General features: G+C 35.4%; 1 protein-coding gene across 15 annotated transcripts in view; it reads right to left on the minus strand.

Moving 5' to 3' along the window:
• CLEC16A (C-type lectin domain containing 16A) overlaps nucleotides 1-16,656 on the minus strand; it is a 188,076-nt gene that overhangs the window by 157,089 nt on the left and 14,331 nt on the right. For 14 of the 15 annotated variants that reach the window (XR_012161151.1, XM_073362442.1, XM_073362441.1 and 11 more), the window contains 8 exons: nucleotides 15,505-15,633; nucleotides 14,323-14,456; nucleotides 12,651-12,799; nucleotides 10,286-10,391; nucleotides 8,100-8,223; nucleotides 6,975-7,149; nucleotides 5,297-5,350; nucleotides 939-1,052 (listed from right to left, as the gene is read on the minus strand). Coding sequence is in view for 14 of the 15 variants with exons in the window: in XM_073362442.1 (XP_073218543.1) it covers nucleotides 939-1,052; nucleotides 5,297-5,350; nucleotides 6,975-7,149; nucleotides 8,100-8,223; nucleotides 10,286-10,391; nucleotides 12,651-12,799; nucleotides 14,323-14,456; nucleotides 15,505-15,633 (985 nt within the window). In the remaining variant the exon portion in view is untranslated. The remainder of the gene's footprint in view (nucleotides 1-938; nucleotides 1,053-5,296; nucleotides 5,351-6,974; nucleotides 7,150-8,099; nucleotides 8,224-10,285; nucleotides 10,392-12,650; nucleotides 12,800-14,322; nucleotides 14,457-15,504; nucleotides 15,634-16,656) is intronic. The other variant, XM_073362451.1, reaches the window with a different exon arrangement.

Raw genomic sequence — 16,656 nt, forward strand, 5'->3', positions numbered from 1 at the left:
TCAATAAATGTAGACATAGGCTTAGAGGACATACTTCACTTTTGACATAGGAATTACAGTCTGTTTAGTCATGTACAGTCATGATTTGACTGCCTTTAGAAAAACTAAGCTACTCTTAAGTATGCAAATGCAAGCACACGCTGCAGGGAATTCAGAGATAAGTAACATAGGTGACTTAATCTTTCTTCCTATGTAATATATAAAGATTACATTTAAATATCCATTAAAAAGGATTAATATATCCAGTTATTTTAAAACATTGCCTGGTCATTTCTACTACAGATCTCACATAAAGTATTATATTTTGATAATTATGTATATCTACTTGAAAGTTATGGCTGCTAGAGGTTTCAGTTCTCAGAATTTGCTGAACTCAATTCAATGACTGAAAGGGACCTGGGAATCAAAAAACTGAAGAGGATTACTTTCCCTGATTGAACAGGCTGATATATTTTTAGAAGTAAAAAACAATTGTGGAAGAACTTTGGAGTACATTACACACCTAATTATAAAACAGTTGATTTAAACATTCAGAGAATGAAATCACAGGGTTAATTTTTAAAACACTGTCATTTGTACCAAATAGCTTGAGTCCATATTGCATTTTCACTTACAATTATGCAATAGGAAAGCTATAGCTTGGCTTCATCCCCAAAAAGTGATAAGTCTACATAAAAACTGAAAGATACTATTAATGAAAAGAAGGAAACATTTAGGGTAATGGGAAAAAAAAAAATGAGCAGATGAAGTGCATCTTAACAGAAAGAAGAATCAGGCTGCAAAATAGCCTCCCACTGAATGCGGTGGAAGCTCATCAGTTCTCCAGAAGCAGACAAGTATTTTCTAACCAGATTTCTCCATCCTATTCTCTCCCTTTTAAAAAATATATTATATATATATAAAAAATGAAGACATACAAAAGTTAGTTGACCACTTACTGAACTTCTCTGGATATCTTGCTCAACTTTTGAGGAGAATACTGAAAGGTCCCCATTAAGAATAACCTCAGCCAGTGAGTTCACCAGAGGTGCATAATGTATAATCAGGAAAACCTATTAAGAGGGGGAAGAAGAAAAGAATGTTAGACATATATATATATTTTAGAAACTGAAGGTATTTCCCCCACCTAATGAAATCGTTAAATTTCTTTACCTTACATAGTGTCTAATAAAAAACCCAGACTGGGATATACTTGAGCTGTAATTAGTATTCAGGAGGAACAGAGACCACAATCCATTTCTACGTCAAATTAATGTGCCTTTCCCTGAATTCCAAGCCTGATTGATAGTCTACTTGGCCAGTGTTCACTAGTTCCTTTTATCCTCTTCCAGCTAAGCACTATTTATTCCTCTTCCAGCTAAGCACTATTTATTCCTCTTCCAGCTAAGCACTATTTATTCCTCCCCATTTGTTTCAAGAAACATGAAGATTCTATAGCATTCATCTACAGTCAACCAATTTCATAGAAATCTTGTTATTGGGGAAAGCCAGGACAGCTACGTGATTCTGGTACATTATATTCACAGGCCTTGTGGTACGGGAACACCTAGCAATACTCCATGCATAAGATTTTACAAAATGTGCTTGATGGAGAAAGTAGTGGCTGAAGCTCTATGGCCTGTGTTTATGATCTAATTTGACATCCTGCAAAACAGTCCCTTCTGGCCCGAAGATCTAAGACTTTTCAACAGTGTAAGAACATTTTTCTTAATAGTTGTTTTTCAGTGAGAGGTATCTGACAAGTCTCAATGTCAAGAGTCAACAGAGTAACGCTGTTGCAAAAAAAAAAAAAAAAAAAAGACACCGCGAACACCATTCTGGGATATATTAGCAGGAGTATTGTAAGCAAGACACGAGAAGTAATTCTTCTGCTCTACTCTGTGCTGATTAGGCCTCAACTGGAGTACTGTGTCCAGTTCTGGGTGCCACATTTCAGGAAGGATGTGGACAAACTGGAGAGAGTCTAGAGAAGACAACAAAAATTATTTCTAGAAAACATGACCTATGAGGGAAGATTGAAAAAAATTGGGTTTGTTTAGTCTGGAAGAGAGAAGACAGAGGGGACATAACACTTTTCAAGTACATAAAAGGTTGTTACAAGGAGGAGGGAGAAAATGTTTCTCTTAACCTCTGAGGATAGGATAGGACAGGACAAGAAGGAATGGGCTTATATTGCAGCAAGGGAGGTTTAGGTTGGACATTAGGCAAAACTTATAAATTGCCTAGGAAGGTGGTAGAGTCTCATCATTGGAGATTTTTAAGAGCAGGTTAGACAAACACCTGTCAGGAATGGTCTAGTTTTATGATTCTATAGAACGTAGGAATAAGCTCAATGTAACATAGGAATAAGGCTCCAATGTTTACAACATTTAAGCACTTAGAAAGTATTATGATAGGTGCTACAGAAAAACCCTAAAATAAATTCCTAGTTGTTCTAGGTGAAAGAGACAAAAACAGTTTCAGAGTCACTAAACCAGCACCCTGGGTTCACTGTTTGACCACATCTGCTTACAGAACATGCTATTATCCAGACTTCCAATGGCAAGGGGGAACCTTTGACTTCCTATTTGGCAGTGATGCGCTAGAACCCATATAAATCCCCTTCAGAATTTCAACAACAATATGCTCTCAAAGATTAACTTTGAGCTACCCTTTAGAAGTAACTCAGGAACGTAAGGCAGTGGCCTGCCTGCTCACAGGAATGCCCTGGCATAAAGTACATTACACCTGCACTTCGGGAACAGCAGTGGCTTCCCATCTGCTGCTGGATGCAATTCAAGTTGTTGGTTCTAATTTAGAAAGCCGTTCATTATATGGAGTATCTAGTATGCTAGTGTCCATCTCTGTGTATGCAACACTGATGGCAGAAATCACTAAAGTGGTTTTCTTAACAGTTACTTAATGTGCACTCTTCAAAACAAGATTATTTCAGTGAGGAACCTGGCTGTCCAACTTCCACCTTGTCAGAGTTGATATTTATTGACCTACAGAGATCTATTTCAGGAATCTTTCATCAAGCCTTTGCTTCACTACAGACCCATCAAGATATTAATTAACAACTTAATGTTGACTGAGGAGGTATAGGTTGGGAAGCAGTTTTCTCATATGCGAGTAGTTACTATAATCCTGTTTTTGTATTGGTAGATGCTATCACAATGACAGCATAAAACAAACAGGGATTGCATTTTACAATTTATACTCAACTTTATGGACCAAGTTGTAGCACAAGACAGACCATACTAATGATATGCAATATAGTAGAACCATAAAGGAAGAGTTTTGCTGCATTAGCTACTCAGCATCTTGATACCAACATGGAAATCTACTACTCAATGTTATGAATAATGTTCTTCCCCTAGACACACACATTTGATTCTCAGGTGATTTAGAAGAAATCCCGCCCGTCGGCAAAGGTAGCGTCTAGACTAAAGCGCTGCAGTGGAATAGCTATGCCAATGTAGCATGTTAAGTGTATACAAGCCCTGGGTATGATGAAATAGGCCTAATGAGCTGCTGAGCAAAACAGGGTGACGTTTTTTGGATAAAAAATTCATTCCCGGAGAAATACAGTTTCAGTCAACCCCAAACTATTGCGAATTTGACACAAAAATTGTTTGGGCTAGATTCACAAGAGGACTTAGATGCCATTCACAAAATGGCTAGGGGACCCACTGCCTCCTTTATTACCTTCAGCCAAGTAGTTAAAGTGGTTACCTGGAATGTGAGACACCCAAGTTAAATCCCTCCCCCTCACCTGAGACAGAGCAGGGGCATGAATTTGGGTCTCCCATCTTCCACACGAGTGCCCTAATCACTGAGCTAGAGTCATTCTCAGTTCATACACCCTATCTCTGGCCAATTACTATTCAAGACATTTAGTTCACCCCAAAACAAAATTTGTCAAACTTCACTTGGCTGTTTTTTGTTGTTTTTGTGTTTTTAAAACACTTTTCAGAATAGTTAGTGAACTGAAAAATTATTGACTCTCTCTAATGCAGAGTACTTCAATACTCCCATTTACATAAGGTAAATTAGAGGGCTCAAATCATCTCATAAGAGGCATTAAGTGACTTTAAAAGACTGATTCCCTTAGTTTCAAGGGATTGCTACTGTAAGGTTTCATTTCTGAAGTCACTAAACCTAATTCAAACTGAAAATGATTTGGGAAACAGAAACTTAGCAGCATTGCAGTGTTTCTTTCTCTGAGGCAACAAAACAGTTGGAAACTGGTTTTTACAATGTCTACAAATTGTCATCAAGAAATCAACCTGGGAGTATACTCCCACTTATAAAAAGGCTGATTTAAAAATAAGTCATTTTAAAATATTGTCACTTCTAGCAGAAATCTCAAGTCAATACTTGTCAATACAATATATTTTCACCTAAATGTATATATTAATTTAAGAATGTAAATGTATTGAGCATGTAGGTAAGCTAATATTTAGCTGACAGAATAAGCTTTTTCAACCACTAGGGCAAACAGCAATAATCTGAAGAACAAAAGATAAGCATCTGGCATTTTCAAGAGCTTTTATTTAACTATGTATTTCACCACTCACTTAAAAAATTCCCAATTTAAAAGAAGTTTATGGTGGCACTCTGATCTATTGTAAAATTACCTAAGAGGTGTACAATCCATAATGGCATTTTCAATTGTCAGAAGTTATAGCATCTGCTTAGTATTCAGACACTCAATTTTTATTTTTGTAAAGGATGCTGATCACACTTCACGAGACATAAAACAAAGGCACTGACTACCTGAAATTAAAGATCCCACAACATTTTGCACAAGAGTAAGATTCAAAACCCTGATTTCTATATGTCCTAGTCAAATTGAAATTTGGAATGCTGTATTCTGCCTGGAGCTGCAGTTGAATACTGTATTCTTCACTTCAGTCCTGACTAGTTGTACAATGCTGTTATGCAATGTTTAATAGCTGCGGCATCCCATTCAAGAGGTAGCTGCATTAGACTGGTGAGTTAAGGGATTGTTACAAACATTTCAAAATATCCACCTTTTACTGGGTTCTAAAGTCTTAATTAGATAATGTTTGTAAAGTATTCCAAGAACCTCCAAGGAAAGGTACTAGTAAGTAAAGATGGCAGTTGGCCTACGTGATGACCAGTGAGCGATTTAAAAAAAATATACAAATGTCCCTTAAAAAGGTACACACTGCACCTCAAAACTGAGCACAATTCTCTCCAGATGTGTAGCTGAAAAATAGCCCCCTGAAACACACATTTTATAATGAAGTTACTGAGACCATTACAAACACCACATTGAAACATGACATACTTGTGAGAGAAGATAGAGAGAAACTTGGAGACTTATTTTCGGACGCTCCCCACCCTGTGGAAGAAAAGAAAAGAATGCTCAGTTAATTAATTACACCATTAAATAGAACAAAGGCGAACATTTTTAAACACAGAAGAAAAAGTATAAACACTTGATTTATTCATGTGCACTACCTCCCCCACTTCCCACAATGCCACTAAGTTCCAACGAATATGCTGACGTTTTCCAGTGACTTTCCATTTCTTTGGAAAAGGGATTTCAGAAGAATGCATTTTTCATTTGCTGCACACTTGAAAATATGGCTGCCAAAGTTTCCTGTAATATTTATTTTTACCAGATGCTTAAGTGAGAAGTATGTATTTATCCCTCCAACATATCCTTACCAGATGGTACTTCTGAAATGACAAATTCATAAAAGGAGACTCTTACAATTTGTTATTCCACAAAACCAAATTAAGACCGATATAAATTTTACTAAAGTTATTGACATTCGTTGTTGGATTCAAGTAGGTCATTCTGGCTTCACGGGCATTTTCTCTCCATAATCAGAGCACAATAAATGCTTATAGAATGACAATACTTTAAAATCTCCATTAAAATTAGAATAATATGGTTTGTGAAAGAACCACTACCACCACAGAAAAGAGAATTATTTACAATATTTACCATCTTGTCTGAAACATGTTTTAAGCCACTAGAGATATTGGCATATTTTTGCATTTGTAAAGACATGGAAGGAAACATGGCTGAAGCACAAGACTGGAAATCATAAAATCTGATCTATACCTACCTCTACCACTAATTCACTGTATAAAATGAAGATAATTACTTAACCCAGAAGGGGATATGACAGGTTAAATTAATTAACATATGAAAAACACTAAGATCTTTGATGGCAGGCTCCATACAAATGCAAAGTACGATAAACCTTCAGAGCAACTGATGTCACACAATTATAACAAGGATAAAAAATACAAGAGGATCACAAGACACATGCAATTACCACAGAGATGGGCACTGTGTAAGAACCTGGACTAGATGGAATTTAAGCAAAATTTTCATCTGTTCCATACAGTAGATCGCAAGTCTGATTCTGCTCCTTTTATGGAGCCACAGATGATACTTAAATTAGTCACATGTTTAAAAAAAAAAACACTGAAATTAGAAAAAGCAGACTAGAGGCCAGATGCATGGATTTGAGAATTTTATATTTAATAACAGAGATCCTGTTTTCAATCTTAAAGGTTGCTTTTTAAAAAAGTATCTTTTGGATACAGTTATACTGGCCTTTTAAAACATATTTCTGAGAAATTCAGGCCAAGACCTAAACTTACTGCTCCTGTCCCCTTCACTACTGCTAACATTAAATGCTACGCAATGGTTAACAACTACGATGGACTCTAAATGTTTAACTACATGGGCCAATGTACGTGAGTCTTTAGCTGGGTTTATATATCACACACATACACCTAAAACAGCATCTCCCGGGCAGTCATCTTTTAATTTAAGAAAAACAAAGACCTGAATTTTTAAACTGTGTTTCTTGTAAAGTACTTAAATGTAGAGGATAATTCTACTTATGGGATACACTTATTGCACAAATTACTGTAAATACTGAGTGGAAATCATTAATTATTAAGACTTAACTAATCACCAAATCATGCAAGCTATTCCTTACCTTATCTTGATTTACTAATGAATACACATAGAGAGGCAGAAATAGCCTATTAAGTAGGTGGTCTGTGAGCACATCATTTAAGAATTCACAGTTAATGATAAGGATATCATTAAGATAATGCAAATGATCCAAATGTTCTGCTACCAAATCACTCAGTTTGCCTCTATTTCTGTGCCTGAAAGAGACAAAGATTTAGACATAGCTAAGGTAGAAAAAACATTCAGAACTCAGTGAGATAATGTATCTGCATCTTTTTTCTGTCTGATTCCATGCAGACAGAGTGACTAATGCAGACATCCAATTTACCTCCTGTAACCTTTGAGATTTTACAATCAAAATGAAGCAATTGAAGGAGAGTGTTGTCATATTAATTTCATAATGCAACAGCCCCAGTGATGAGTACAAGATTTCGGTTTTCTGGAGTAGCATAAAAATCTCAGTTACCACTTTGTATGTGCCTTTTCAGAAGCCAGTCATGAAAGGAAATATTACAATTGTGTTTTCTATTACAAAAGACTATTTAAACATTTTTATCTTAAAGCCAGTAAAATTACTTATATTTCTTCTGTACTGTTCTAACCCAAGTAACGCTTTAAAAAACTGCTCCATACATACTCAAAGAGAAAATCCAATGTGGTGATCATGAGCAACAGCAGGAATTTTGTAGCTGACAAAATAAGAGGTTCTATACAAGCTACCATCTGCCAGTTATATTGATGGCAATGGTGTTTAGTTAATTAACTTGGAAAGACTATTTTTCTAATAATACTTTTCAGAAAACTATCCTAATGTACAGCGTTCTGAATGTGTACAGACATCTAAAGATTCTTTTAGTCATGTTATGCAAACACTATGTATCTTCTGCATAACAATTTAGTTCATTAATAAAGTCTACATATTTCAAACCAACTGGGATGAGGAGTAACGTGTCTCCAACAAATCATTTATTTACAGGAATGTTAAAATTGATAAATGACTTGAAAATATCCTCCTGCAATGATTTCTAACATGATCTTGTAAGAATTACAGACTTTAGGCTGCTTGTTGGTAGGATCATTTCTTGAGAAATGAACTTAAAAGGTTTTCAATGCATCTCGCAAAAAGAAATAGTTGTAAGAAGCTTACTCTTCATCAGTCTGCACACAGTTATCCAGTTCTATCACATGGCTCCCAATAAACCAAACAAGGTTGGAGAAGTAAGGGACAGCAGTTTTATCTCGAATATAGTGCAACATAGGCTGGTTGTCCACTGAAGAGAAATTAAATAAGAAAGTAAGTTTCCAAAAGATCAATGTAAAAAAAAAAAAAATACAATCAACTTACCATTCTGAATTTTGATTACAAGCTATTTTTTTTAAACTCACACACACACCTGTATGGGTTTATCTTATCCATGAAACAGATGTCATATGAAACTTTAATAGACAACTCTTGAAAGGCTAAATGAGCCTCTTAAAATACTAAGGTTATTTTTACATTGGTCTCAGGATAGTAAATAAATCTACAGTCTAAAAAGACAAAGTAAGAATAAAGCAATAATATTGAAAGCCAAACTTGTTACTAGACTTACATGACACTGCATTAAGGAACACAGGAATCATCAGTGAAGGAAAGGCAAAAAAAAACCAAAAAAAAAAACAGACAACAGTTAACAGGATTAGGAACTGGGATAGTGAGACATCCTCCAGAAGGATTAAAGAGCTAAAGCAGGAAGCATCTAAACTAAAAGATACAGGTTAGAACGTGTTAGATCAGAACATTTACAAATGCATAGGCAGAATGTTTGATAGTTGTGTTTTTCAAATTCAACTGCCGGAGCTCTTCAACATTCAACTTAAACTCTAGGCAAGAGCATCATAAAACTTTCCTTTTTATTTAGTAAATGTACACAGTATGAAGTGCATCATACTTTGCTGTTTCTGTAACAACAGTCTCACACTCAGAGGTTGGGTGTTAGAAGTAGAGAAAACCTGGCCTGGATCTTGCTTGCTAAACACCAGAAAGTGCCACATTTTGTACTCCTTGTCCAGATACCAACACAGCTGTAAAGCATCTAAAGCAAAAAAGCCTTCAAGGTTATCATATAAATGTTGACACTTTACATCCACATTGCTTCACAGTTTTCTTATTCAATACAGATCAAACAAGCAGCTTTTAAAACATGTTTTATAATCAATAATTACAGTTACTTTAATGTCACATTTGCCATTTTACTTCCTCCATTAGCTTGTCTACATCCAGTAACAAGCACATTCTAATGATCAATTAAACTCTATACCTTTCTTATATACTGGTGAGAGCTAAAACTAATCCAATCATTTTATTATTATAGCTATATACTTTACAGCTTAAACAGTAAGTTGTTCAAAGAGAAGTCTGTAAGAAAAAAGTGTCACTGAGTTAAAAAGCATTGTTGTGTTACTTTGTACATAAAAGTTCAAAAATTATTTTCTAGTGACTAGTCATTTTTCAGTCCATGCATCATTACAACATCCACTGATTTATAGCAAATTTTGTAAGGCAGTTTTATATTGGTCTTGACAGTCTATTTCCCAATTAATATTAAATTCCTCTTTTAAATTTGTAATGTAAAAAGCAGTGTAAATATTGAAATACATATTTAGTTAAAGGCAACTGCAGGTTAAAAACCGCTATATGAATGCACATCACCATGCAGAGCACTCCAGAGTCTAGGATTACATTCCTGCCTTGAGGCTACGCCAATGAATTTACACAGAACTACACAAAACAAATTGTTTCAATAAAGTGCAAGTTATATATACTTGCTTGCACAAAGAACAACTTATCAATAGCTTTTCTCCACTGATGAGTGGACTACCAAATTCCAGAATTGCAGTTATAACAAAAAAAATTAAGGAACTATATATGTTGATTTCTGCCACAAATTACTGTTTCTCTTATTATAAACATTCAATATGTGGAAACTGATATCCTGAACAAGAAACTAATATTTTAAATGGCCAGATTAGGACCTCTAGTGGCAGTTGAGGTGAACTTCCTTGTGTATTTTATATTGTGTTGGCACCCTTTTCTTTATCAAGGACAATACACGGATGTTTACAAACACACTTTGGCTTTAGAGTTGTCTTCTTTAAAGATTAAGAAAAAGTCTATATTTAACACATGTATGTTTGTTAACACATGCATGTTAAGTAACATGCTTACAATTAATTCAACCTTGCATAGATCAGAAGCTATGCCTGGTTAATATGGATTGTTTGTAATTCTTAACATTTTACTTTAGCTACACAAAGTATTAGGTGTACTAGTCTGATACACTAAAAACTTACCTTTGTAGACATTTAAAGTTATAGTCCTGACAGCAATTCTGACCATGCTCTCTGGGTGGTTAAAAAATTTAATAGCCTCCGTATACAAGGCAAAATCATTTGTGTGCTGAAATAAAAATACAGCAGGCATTATGTACTATCCTGTCAAACATTCAATACTTTGTTAGGATTTTGCATGGCAAAAGTTACCCGACAAAGGTAACCAGGCAGGAGGGAGGGAGAAATCTAACCTATTGCATAGTTCTAGAAAGGCATGCAGATGTAGTCAATCTTAATCCTTTTTAAAACAAAATCTGAGAGTTTCAAACACCTATTAGGTTTGCAGGTAAATGAGTTTATTACAGGAAGCATATATTAACAAAAGTTTCATATATTTCACACAACATCATCTCTGTACTTTTTAAAACAGCTTTGATGCCCTCTTCTGGCAATAACTATTATGTGGAGAGAGAGAGAAAAATAAGACTAAGGTTACATAAAAAAACAAAACAAAACAAAAAAAACCAACCACCTCCTAGACATGCAACTGAACCAAAATAGGTGGGTGTGTTTGCTCATGCTGATCCCCACTGACTTCATATGGGATGTGTCTGCGTGGATTCAAATGCTGAATTAGGGCTTTAAGATAACAGGTTTACAGTTGAATAAAGTACTGTAGTAAATAGACAAAACTCTAGGTTCTGTGACAGGTTTCAGAGTAGCAGCCGTGTTAGTCTGTATCCGCAAAAAGAAAAGGAGGACTTGTGGCACCTTAGAGGCTAACAAATTTAGTCGAGCATAAGCTTTCGTGAGCTACAGCTCACTTCACTGGATGCATCCGATGAAGTTGAAGTGAGCTGTAGCTCATGAAAGCTTATGCTCGACTAAATGTGTTAGCCTCTAAGGTGACACAAGTCCTCCTTTTCTTTTTAGGTTCTATGAGTAATCACTACATTTGAAACATCAGAATTCTGAACTAACTTAAGTTTGAAGTTATGTTGCACTTTATGTTGCAATCCCAAGTTCTGTGGGCATTTATAATTCAAATATAGCAGCTGACAGATCAAAACATCAATATTTACTAAGATCCATGAAGTATTCAGAGTAACAGCCGTGTTAGTCTGTATTCGCAAAAAGAAAAGGAGTACTTGTGGCACCTTAGAGACTAACCAATTTATTTGAGCATGAGCTTTCGTGAGCTACAGCTCACTTCATCGGATGCAATGAAGTAGTTTGTTTTAATATACACATGCAAAATGCCAATGACAAATTTCTGTAAATTTGGATACTCTTTTGCACTTAGATTATATTAAATTCTTTTTAATGGAGATCTCGCTATGCAATATTTTAAAAGCTTTTTAATTTTTTAAAGCAGTGATTTACAAAGTTAACTATTTCAGTTTGATGTTATTACAACAAAAAGGCAGAACACTGACCGAATCAGTAAGAACATTAGCTTCTGCCATCCATGTTGCAGTGTATTTATACTTGGGCAATGTCTACACTAGGGGCACCACAGCGGCACAGCAACAGCTCCAAAGCGAATGCCGCTGTAGCGTAGACTCAGGCTACAGTGATGGGACTCCACCTTCCCAAGCGATGGCAGCTACGTTGACTGAAACATTGGGGTCAGTCAGTCTAATCATGCCTACACCAAAGGTTAGGCTGGTAGAGCTACAGCATTCAGGGGTGTGGATCCCCCCCCCCCCCCGAGCACTGTACCTATGTTTAAAGTGTAGAGCAGACCTTCATTTCAGCGGTTGTAGTATTTAATCAAGAAAGCTGGTTGTGGGCTGGGATTAGATGAGGTTATCCTCTACTGTTAATCAGTTTTGGACTACCAAAGAAAATGCTTTGTGGACTTTGCTGAAAAACTACACATTAAATATTTAAAATCTCACCTTCACTATTTTTTTTTAAATGATACACACTAATAGCGTGCCAAGATATTATATGCTAATGGAGTTAAGAGTGGGAATTTAGACTTTTTATTACAGAAAACAGACATTGCACTCTAATTATTGCCTGTGCAAACAGTATAAAGCTTTTAACATGTTAATAATTTAATTAAGACCAGTATGAAGAGTGGGAAATACACAAGACAGACATTTCATAGCACAAAAAGATTTCCCCACACACTTGCTACAACACACAAAACCTGATTGAGATTTTTACTCGGGCACATTGCTACTACAATATAAGTAATATTAAACTGCAAGACAATGGAGAAGGAGCAGTCCTCGAAAGAAGCTTGAGCTGAGATAGAGAAATGCTAAGGCTCAGGGGTGAGACAAGTCTTTCTGGGATGCACCAAAGTTTTGGCCTTAAACTCATTTCACACACTAGTTAGTAAGGCTTTTTACTGTAAATTTTTCCAGCCACTTACCTCATTGTAAAAAAAGTGTACAGTGTGATTGTTGAGTTTCAGGGAAAGTGTTTTCAGAAATGAGATATAATATGCCATGATCTCCTCATCAGAAAAGTCAAATTTGTGGACAATGATAGAATTTACATAGTTATTAGAGAGCAAATAATCTGAAATATAAAACCATATCACAAATCACCACAAAGGAAAAATTATGGAATAGGTTATATACAGGCTTCATAGAATTTAATATTTCTTTAAAATTTTAATGGATAACATCAAGGTTTATTTTTGAAAAACGTTTATCATTTTCAATTTTCATAGTTGTGAAAACAGGTTATGAAATTTTTTTTGTTTTCATCGATTTAAATTTTCACACTTGCAGGAAATTATGGAGGATGGGGTGGGGAGGAATCAGACAATTTAATGATAGTAGACAGCTTAAAAAGTTAAGGTTTCATAACCGCTAAAACACAAATTGTCAACATCATGTTTCAAAACACATGAAGTAGATATCCTTAAATCAAACTAAGTTTTCAAGCAGCATTTTTCCTTATTTTGCCTCCATAAATTTTGATCACCATCAATGGAAATGGGTTTTGTTTTGGGGCTGTTGGGGGGCCGGGGAGGAAGGGGCATGCAGGGGTGTACAGTAAAATCAAGGTTTACTGACACTTAGCAATACAAATTAAATCCTTTGAAGCCTAATTTTATTTTTTCTTATATATAAAGTGCCTGACAATGAAAAGTGCTTCATAAGCACAACCTAGCAGTAATTAAGTCTCCATTTGACAACTAAATACCCCTATTTTTAGGTTGAACAATGCAAATGACTACTTCAATTAGCAGTAATATATAGAAGTAATGCTCATTAACTTCTTGCAAAAGGCTTGGCTCCCAAAGATAGGATTATAATGAGAACTGAATACACTTGTCTATATTACATTTCTTCTGTAAGCATGCTGTAGCTGGTGATCAAATCTTAGGCATTACAAATCAAGTATTTATTTTAAATAGCATTTTCCCCTCCATATTATTTACCCTCAAAAGCTTACGCATGGATGCTGTCCTGGCCAATTTTGTTTCTCTTATTTAGCAACAATTTATTTTTTCTCCCTTCATATGTTTCTAAAGGACCTTAAAATTAACATGGTGTTTTGTTTGGATGCCAACGCCTCTGATCACAGAACAGCTACAGCAAAAGGCTTTGCTAGCAGGTGTATGCTTCCACTGCTAGTTCTGCAACAGTTAAGTACATACATTTGAGACCCTAATTAACCAGTGATTTTCTATGGTTGTTGGTTTTTAAATTCCTCATTTGAGTAGAAGATTTATAATCTAGAACATACTCAATACAATGTTCACATTTTAAATAGCCCTTTAAAAAGACCACATATTAAATCTTTTCAAATTTTTTACTATTTGCTTTCAACAGTACAACCCAAAGGGTTTTTTACACTACTGGAAACTTATGAACAACCACTTTAGAGTGGAGTTGCATTGGAAATTCAATGCTGTTTAATTAAAAAGAATTAATGATCTCACAGAGGTAGTTAGATGACTTGAGTCCTAAAAACATTCTTGTACATTAGCTTTTAGAGTTAATAAAATGAAAAGAGCAATTACATTGTGTGCTGAAGCTTTGATTTGTTTAATAATGAGAACAAATGTTTAATAAGAAATGTGTCCTTACAGAGTGATGTCTCGTGACTAATATTCTCAAAGAGGATGTTCAAGGTCTGCAGCAGCTGTACACATACATAACGACCAGATTTCTGACGCAGGATATTCAAGAAGAAAACAAACATGTTCTTCTCTAAGAAAAAGCTAGAAGATAATGTAAAAGCATTACTGATTCATTCATTATTTTTTTAAAAAAGGATGAACTGTTGGTTTGACTTGGAGGCTTATTTTTTATAAGTTTGACAACTTTCATATTGTATAGTTTTGTAATATTGCATCCATTCACTGACAAGAAGTGCCTCTCTGTCAAAAGTTAAACGAACCAGGATGTTTGAAGAGCATTCAAATTAATAAACAAAAGGGATAAAAATCTAAGGGCTAGTCAGACATGTAATGTCCAACTGAACAGAAAAGTAGGCTTCCTTACCCTACGAACTCATGAAAGCAGTTTTGTAGGAAAGGGTCTTTGAGTGGAAATATTTTACTGAAATTTCCTAGAGCTTAAAAAAAAAATCCACTAAAAGTGTCAGCTTGTCTTCTACTGTATTTTGTCGTCATAGGGGAGGGGGTGGGAAATCAGAAAGAAAGGTGTGTTATTACATTTAGAATGACCCTATAAACCTACTACTCTGTAGACCTTAAAAAGTTTACTACATCATATTTTCTTCCAAAGCTTACCATGGCATATGAACATCAAAATGGTACAATGAAGCAGCTTTGAATTGGTCAGAATTTTTTAAATAAATGATTGTTTCCTCTAACATACCAATCCTCAGTAGGATGAGAGGTTATGTTACCTTTCTAGTAATACCAGTTATATGCACACACCCCTTTGTAAAGTTGTTTTAAGAGCATCTAAGTTGTCTAAGTGCCACCCTCTCTGTATGCAATTCCTCTTCCCCCTCTACATTGAAGTGTGTTAGGAACTCTACCAAAAATAGTTTGCTCAAGTTTCAATTAAGAAACTTCCTTAAAGTAGCTGATGACTTGCACAGTAGGAAAGCTAACCTCTATGGACAGCTGAATTATAGCTAGCACACATTTGGTCGGAACCATAGTGCAAGCTTCACCATTCATCTCAATCTACAAATGCCAACCCCGCCCATATCAGCTGATCAACAATTTTGATTTAATTGTTTACATTTTGTTGTTGTTTTTTTTTTAATAAACAGTGAAGCTGTAAAGCACTTACTCAAACACGGAGCTGTCATTCTGATCTCCCCATATAAGGATCTCAGTTATAGAACGAATAGTCTCCACTAACAGATTGCGGTTGTGATCTGTTACTGTGGTATTTTTGGTCAAAACATGATACATATACCTGAGAAGAGGAGAAAAGAGGAGAAAAATGTAATTGGTTACTATTGCTGTGTTTAACAATGTTGGGCTGTGATTTTCACAATCATTGTCAAATGTTCTCTACTAACCTATTCTTCCACAGTTATTACTATATCCCAGGAAAGAAACTTCATTTTTTTCCCCCGATGTAATTGCTTCTGTTTACTTTAAAAATGACATTGGAGGTGGGGTAGAGCAATGAATACGTAACAGTAAGAGGCAAACTAACCTCCTAGAATGACAAGCACCATGTAAATAATAAAAAGGATTATTAAAACAATGTGATTATGTTGACTATTTACCCTCTATATTTGTTTTTGTAATTCGTTGAGTTTCTTAAGTGAGTAGTTTACGGTTGGGTAAGAACAGCATGGGAAAAGGGAGAGAAGAGAAAGTGAAGTGGGTAAATATAGTTACAGGGTGTAAGGAGAGATTTAAATACCCCTGAGAGGTTAATTCTAGCAGGTTGCATGTAAAGTTAACTGAAATACATACTGCATCATTACAGCAATAGAATTGTTGCATGGAATGCATCTTTGTTTGAATTCTTAATTGTTGATGACAGTCAGGGATGCCTTGGCTCCACCTTGGGTGGAGCTGAGTTATTCAGCCTTCGACCATCTGTATTTAGACACTACTTCGAGAGGAGGTGGGTCCAAGGCTCAGTCTGAACCGAAGGGCTAAATTTTGGCTGAAAACTCCAAAATGTCTTAACCAGGACAGATAGGAAACAGCACGAGTGCCTGTACACAGCTGTAGTACTAATTTCATTTTACTTGGGTAAATACGTGGAAATAGAAGAAAAGCACAACATGTTATGTTAGGGAAATTATATTATATTTAATAAGAGTTAAGCCACATTTACTTACAAGTCTAACAAAAATGTATGTATTTTCACACCCTTAAGCACCATAGTTCTGTTGACTGAACTTTTAAGTGTAGACCAGGCCCTAGCCCGGTCTCAAAGAGGACTAGAGCAAACTGCATTTATAAACTGTTAATGTAT

The sequence above is a fragment of the Lepidochelys kempii genome, chromosome 10 (assembly GCF_965140265.1).
Source record: "Lepidochelys kempii isolate rLepKem1 chromosome 10, rLepKem1.hap2, whole genome shotgun sequence".
Classification (NCBI taxonomy): Eukaryota; Metazoa; Chordata; order Testudines; family Cheloniidae; genus Lepidochelys; species Lepidochelys kempii.